The 7,428-nt window shown below is 32.7% G+C and overlaps 1 protein-coding gene across 1 annotated transcript; it reads left to right on the forward strand.

The window, feature by feature from the left end:
* The first annotated feature begins 1,012 nt into the window (after positions 1-1,012).
* On the forward strand, positions 1,013-2,568 carry LOC123222777 (probable WRKY transcription factor 75). The gene is made up of 2 exons (XM_044645730.1): positions 1,013-1,433; positions 2,255-2,568. Exons 1-2 carry the CDS (start codon positions 1,081-1,083, stop codon positions 2,430-2,432), a joined length of 531 nt encoding a protein of 176 aa, XP_044501665.1. The 5' UTR covers positions 1,013-1,080; the 3' UTR covers positions 2,433-2,568.
* The last annotated feature ends 4,860 nt before the right edge of the window (positions 2,569-7,428 follow it).

Raw genomic sequence — 7,428 nt, forward strand, 5'->3', positions numbered from 1 at the left:
TGTAAATTTTAGAAAAATCATGAAAAATACCCAACATCAATCTGAAAATCATATAAAATACCAAACAAAAGTCATTTAGTTGAAGCATGCTGAATAACAATTTCTGTAACATTAGGTAAAACATGTGGCTTGGTTAACATACTATTTGAGAATAGTTGAGAAAGTGTTTCGGCTTACAAGATTCTTTTTGAATTTCAAGCTATTGGAAAAGTTTCAATGCTGCCTGGGCGAGAGGCACTGCATCCATTTCTGTTGGTTCTTGCGAACTGCATAAATTCAGCAGTAGAGTAACTTGGATAGAAGAATTCAAGAGTCAAAATTGTTTGGGACTACAATTGGAAAAGCTTCCTAAATATAACCTCAATCAAATTTGGAGTCTACAATTTTACCAGAAATTTTGACAAAAGCTGAAGGCGTGCCTGCAACCAGGCATGAATAAATTGGCTGGCTATATATTACAAGCTATATTCTTGCTTCACCACATAAGAAAAAAGTCCTATGAATTAACATATAGACATTAAATTCATTTTCGTCGATCTTTCTATAAGCCTATTTATACTCATTTGGTGGGAATCCAACAGAAAGAGAAGTTGGATAGGATCCTAAACCAAAAGGCATACATTATCGAAGCCTTCGCTGTGACACTTCTTGCAAATCCAACGTGTTTTTGGGTCATTCAGCTGCCTTCAAACCATTTAAGAACAATAATTAGCTCGTATGCTTTAGCTTTACTGACCTGTAACTTTATATTCTTCTTCGCTAAAACTTCTTATTTTTGGTCATGTTTGCACAAACAATATAAATATATTATCTTTTCAGAAACTTTCACTATTCTTATGACATTACGTGACGTTTACGATAGAGCTTTCTTTTTTCGGGAGGCTGCACCCATGAATGTCACCTCTACTCAATCTTTCAATTTTCTCTGTACTCGGTGAAATTGGACGTTGCCCATTATAAGCCGCCCACCTTTTTTTTTCTTTATAAATATTCTGCCTTTTTCAATTTCATAACCCTCCTCTTCTCCTCAATTTTTTTCCTTAATTACTTGATTATAAGTAATACTTTCTTATCAATCCTATGTCCATGGATAACAGCCACATGCTTCTCCCTAGTTCACAAAGATTCTCAACTTCTCCCTCCTCTTTAAACAAAGCAATTCCTCAAACTCATCACTTTCATGCTCAGGCTATCACGAATGAAGCTAAAGCAGAAAATAAAAATCAACATCTAGACGATACAAGCATTTCTGACAGTAAAATTACCTCTCAAAGTTCTGGGAGTGGGGCTGAAGCAGTTACCAATGAAGAAAACAAAGGACTCAAAAAGCACAGATACGCATTTCAAACAAGGAGCCAAATTGACATACTTGACGATGGGTATCGCTGGAGAAAATATGGACAAAAAACAGTTAAGAGCGGCAAATTCCCCAGGTAATTTATTAGAACCTTCTTTTCAACCTGATCAATTTCATGTTGTTAGCATAACATTTAAATAAAAATAATTTATCCAATTATATTCGGTAAAGAAATAAAACCTCTCAGACCGCAAATCAAGTGCAGCTGCTGCTTCCCGATTTGCATGGATGCACCATGCGTGTTTTGCATGTAGAATATACAAAACGAGATACATCCATAATTTTGTTGCAACATTATTGACGAATTTAAAGCAATCAAGATTCAAGATCTTATAAGAGAGATAATTTTCCATACCATAGAGATGATTTTCAAGTTCAAGGTTTTATTTCTAGATTCAAGTCATCATTTTTTTAGACTTGGATAGTTTTCTTCGTTTCTTACTATATTTGTTTAGATTCATAAAGAACTTGACTTACCAGTAGTTTTAAATTCATGGCCGCATATATTTCTGATAATGGAAAAAAGGTTATAGCTTATTGACAATTCCACAGCTTGTCAAATTCGTTCATTGCTAAAAGTTTGAAAATTTCTCATTCTAACATATCCCCATATCAAATCAAGCCGACTTCGCCCATAGTTTCGGTGATTGATACATATCTTATCAAGTCACCCACAAGATATACAGTGTACAGCTAATAATTTTCCACTGCAATCGTTCTTATTTGATCGCTTTAGCTAGCTTTTACCTTTTTCGACGATATGCACTCAAGGATTGATTGATTATACCTGATAAGTTGACCTTGCATTGCTTCTAGTTCTATTGGTAATTATATATTTTCATTTATCTGGTTCAAATATTGCAAAAACTTGTTCATGTGGTATATTTTGCGAAGCAGAAGTTATTACAAATGTACGCATAAAGGGTGCAATGTGAAGAAACAAATTCAACGCAGTTCCAAAGACGAAGGGATTGTGGTGACTACCTATGAAGGAAAACACACACATCAAATTGGGAAATTGGCTGACAACTTTGATCAGATTCTGCGGCAGATGCAAAACTATACTGCTTTCTGAACTTAATGTTACTATCTTTCAAATGTCAATAAAGACTTTGTAATAATGCCTATATACCTGAACCTATATCTTAAAATCTATCATATATAATATGAGATAAATGGAGGTTGCCAATGATGGTTCTTCAATTCTGACATTTGATATTTTGTTCACCAATTCTTACCATAGGATGGGTTATAGACTTAGTAATGCTGGATGATTTGACAGATCCATCCACCCACTTAGAGAAAAGGCTGAATAGAAAAGCATTTGGGAAAATAAAATAAATTAAGTTGAAGTTGGTGGAAAGAGAACTAGCAAAATAATACGAAAGGACCATGAAGATTATTCTGGTTTGACTTTACAATTAAAAGTCATTATGAGTCACCATTCCATCAGCTAAGTTAGAATTTTTATACATAACAGATGGTAAAATCGAAAGAACAAAAATTTTCAACAGAGGTTAGAAACATTTCATCTGGCCGATCTCTGTCTCAAATAAAGTGTTTCACTCAAGAGAAAAGGACACGACACAGCCATATAAAGAAACAAATTTACGTACATTCATTGAATCTGTATGAAATTAGTCGCTTGGTTTTGTAATTTATACATTGGTCGTTTTGAGTAACTTGGATCAACCATGAAGTGATGTTAGATGGGTAGGCATAGTTACTTGCATCGGACGTCTGTGATTTTTACAATTTCCTACAGGATATATTCGTTTGATCATATTAATCGACTGCCCTCCTTGATCCTCATAATTTATATATGGTGAAAAATGGCTATGCCAGAAGACGTTTAACCCATGATGAATTCAGTAGTATTCTTCTTCAAAATTCTTATAATTAATAGTAGGACTCTTGGAACAAACCAGTGAATCCTCCTTTTAATTTTATCACATACCCTTCTGAATGGCATTTAGTAGAAAGTAGAAAATTACTGGTGAGAAAGATAGATGCAAGGGAAGATTCATGTGTAGAAACATCCAGTAAAAAATAAGGAAACATACTATGCACTATCAAATCATATATTTTGTTTAACACCAGTTACTGTTAGTTCTCTCATATAGTTATTCAGTACTTGAACAATAACCCTTCTATTTTTCTCCACTACTTATGTCATTAATTGTCGTCTTTAATATGTTGGATTCACTGCTAAATCAAGTGTTAACTTCTCGGCTTAGAACACTGGAAACGTATTCAACTTTTACAAGTCTTATGCAGACTCATTAAGACGTATACCTAAATGCCCGTTAATTCGTCACTGCCGATGGCTTCAATCAAAGTGCCTTTTTTAATATTTTATCCTATATATTTTTTCATTAATTAAAAACAACTTAAGATGACAATTAAATCAAGATTCATATTAATTTTGCCCTCTTTAGACCAAGAGGCCTTTAACACTAAGGTCGTTTGGTTATGGTTTTTAAAAATTACTTTAGTAATCTATTTTTTATTCCTTTGTTTAGTTTGTCAATACTGACGTGACAGGTAATATAAGTGATAATCTAATTATCACATTCACCTTAGGTATTTAAAGATTACCAAGGTAATCTTAATTTTATTTTAATCATATTAGTATTTATTAATTTTTTAAGATAAAAATAAATTTATTTTTAATTAATATGACAAATAATATAAAAAAATTTAAAAATAATTATCAATAGCATTTAAGTAAAATAATTTACTAATAATCTTTTATTACCTTTAACCAAACACAATAATTATTTATACCTACCAAATTTTATCAAAAATAGTAATTATTTATACCCAGTGATCTTTTAAGTAATCTATCTTCAAAATAATCTTCATTTTTTGATAATAAAACATTACTCAAACCAAACGCCCCCAATGGTTTTAGTTTTCCTCCTCCACCATCAAATATTTGAGAAATTTTAAGCATCATGGGAGGAATACTGACTTCTCCTGCATTCATCAAAATGAATTCCTAAGAACTTGTAAGCCTTCGCAAAACTTTGTCGCAAATCATTAATATCAACTCTAATTAGTTATTTTCCAAATTCCAAGGATGAACTGTAGTTTTAAGATGACTGTATCTGGTTTTACATTACAAGATGACTTCTAGGATCTATGCTACGACTATGAATAAATGTTCATGTGTGAGTATATTTTAAAGTTATCAAGTATTTTTTAGGAATATTTATAGATGTAAGATATCCCATGCACCATAAAGAAATTGATAGCAGAACAATCTGAATATCACCACAAAAAAAGAAGAGATACACATTCATTTAAATTATGCAAAGAATCAAAGCAAAGCTGACAAAAAGTAGAAAGTAAAAGCTCCTCATTTCATGTTGGAACTGGGATGATCGCTTTATCTTCATTTCTATATCCTGAAAAGCTCCTCAATGACGTGATAATAATAATACCAACTACACATACGATACACGCAACAACACCCCAATCCCACCATCTTCCTTCACTTTCACCATTTTTTCCTTCTGTTGATTCCTTCACTTCTCTATGACTCTCTGCATTCTCATAATTTCTAGTACAACAAACACACAGCTTCTCTTGAATTCCACCATCGCTTTCTTCTTCATCGTCATCATCAGAAAAGTATGAAGACAATGACCTTACCTCACAGTTTTCACTTATAAATCCATTCCAACCAATATCATTCCCTATCTCTTCTCTTGTTCCCTCAAAAAGCCTTCTACCTTTCAACTTGCCACTCTCAATGGCCGCCCTTCTATCTAGTAGTACCTCTGTAACCGCCAAGTCATTATTCCTCACCTTCCAAGCTACTTCATCGGAAGGAGACCTTCGGTGCTGTAGTGAGGACATGCGGCTTCTTGGAGAATTCTCTAGCAGTGAAAGAGTTTTAGCCATAATGGTGGAGTCTTTTTTGGTCGAGCATCTGAGTAGGACTTTTAGATTCGACCCGAATTATTTCTGTAGTTCATTTTTCCATGGTGGGGTCTCTTCCAATTTGGCGGAGATTTCTCGTCCAAACGTTGATTTGAAAAACTAACTTTTTTTTACTTTTTTTGGTTGAATTTGTGAATACTACTGATTAATTTTTTTATTAAATTTAGTGAAAAAGGAAAAAAAGAACTTTGTTTTCGAAAACCTGTAACTCATATCTTGAATTTGAAAGTTACCATTTCCGCATTTGTTGGCTCCCCTCAAGCAACTTTATGCCTGACTTTGAACCAATCCACTGCTCCCCATGAATGATTCTTTGTTCTTGTTTTATTACTAGAGGAGTTACTTATGCCATCCTTTTTTTTTGTCTGTTCAAAAAATAAAAAGTAATTAAGGTAAAAGAATATATTTATATTATTAGATATGTATATGATATTAATCATAATATATATTTTATAGAATAATAAAAATATTCTTTAAATTATACATAGAAATATTAATTAAAATATACATCAATTTTTTGCATAAACCTTTTTAGGTGAATCTACAATAATTTTACTTTTCTTAGCAAATTTAATTGTATTGTCAATAATATCTCTATCAACTACTTACTTCACCCTCTAGATTAATTATGTTAAATTCGGTGTAGTTTTTTCGACAATGCATACTATTTTTGGTAAGTTATGATATAAAAATTCAAAAACTTATTAAAAAACTAATCAATTTTTATTCTAATACAAATCAAAACGAAAAGATGAATATAAGTGTGAAGAATAGTGTGAGTGCGAACAAGTGCTATGGGTGCATGCGGGTTTGCATGGGTGCATGTTGGTGCGTGCGGGTGTGTATGGGTGAGTATAGGTGTGCACAGTGGGTATGAGAGCACATAGATGCTCATGGGTGCTGCGGGTGCGTATGAGTACGCACGAGCGGGTGCAAGCGCGTGCGGGGGCACACGGGTGTGTGAGGTGCACAACACCCATACACATTCGTGCATACGCACCTACGAACACCCATGCACACTTGCACTATTCTTCACACTTATGTTCATATTTTTGTTTTGACTTGTATTAGAACAAAAACTGATCAGTTTTCAAATAAATTTTTTAATCTTCAAATTATAATTTACCAAACATAAGTTTTTAAATTTTTTAATCATAACTTATCAAATATATATTATTGACAAAAATTATACTAAATCTAATATAATTAACTAAAAAGTTGACATAATTAGTTGAGAAAAATATTATTAAAAACAAAATTAAATTTATTTAAAAAAATAAAATCAATATAAATTTATCTTTAAAATAAAAAAAAAGAATTAATGCCTATTCTAATTGACATCTGCTATACATACGGGAAAATAGACTTTAAAAGATGAGAAAATTGTTCATCAAAGTTTGGCAGAAGATAGTCGTTCAATCTTTTCTTAATTTGAATTCATGTCATTGGGTACATCATGACAAGATAAGTATTTATCCACGTCCTAGGCATCAATAATAATTTCACGTCAATACACATGACATCAGGCATAAAATATAATCATCATAGTTTTAAATTTTGACTCAAGTGGAACCTCTAATATTTTGTTATTCTATGGATCATGAAAGATGATATCCCATCCCATCTCATCTCATAATTTTTTATTGCTTGATTAATACGCACACAACTAAATTCAAATTTGCATCATCATTCAATGACCACAAACATGATTGATTCATCCTCAGGAGGGGAAAGCAATTACTAGTGCTCTCCACTCAATTGCTTTTCCGATTCCACAATCGAACTCCTAGGATTTTCCTGCACTTTTATCCACCTACATACACCAATAAAGCAATACTTTTACCCTTTCAATTAAAGAATAAAAGTAGGTTTTAGCATCATTATTCTCAGAAAAATTTTCCCTTGGAGCAGACACACTTAAGTAATTGAGTCCCACCATCCATGATAAATAAAAGAATTATCAGCGCTTTCACAGGGGGGTAAACAAGCTGTAAAGTATCTGTTAGATGCCATTCTGGCCAACATTCCGCCGGCACTATGGCTCCTTCCCTTCATGCAGATTGCTGAAGCAAGATATCAATATATTGTCAATAGCAGGTCATTCAGTCTCACAGCACCACCAC

Source organism: Mangifera indica, chromosome 8 (assembly GCF_011075055.1).
Source record: "Mangifera indica cultivar Alphonso chromosome 8, CATAS_Mindica_2.1, whole genome shotgun sequence".
In the NCBI taxonomy this organism is placed as follows: domain Eukaryota; kingdom Viridiplantae; phylum Streptophyta; class Magnoliopsida; order Sapindales; family Anacardiaceae; genus Mangifera; species Mangifera indica.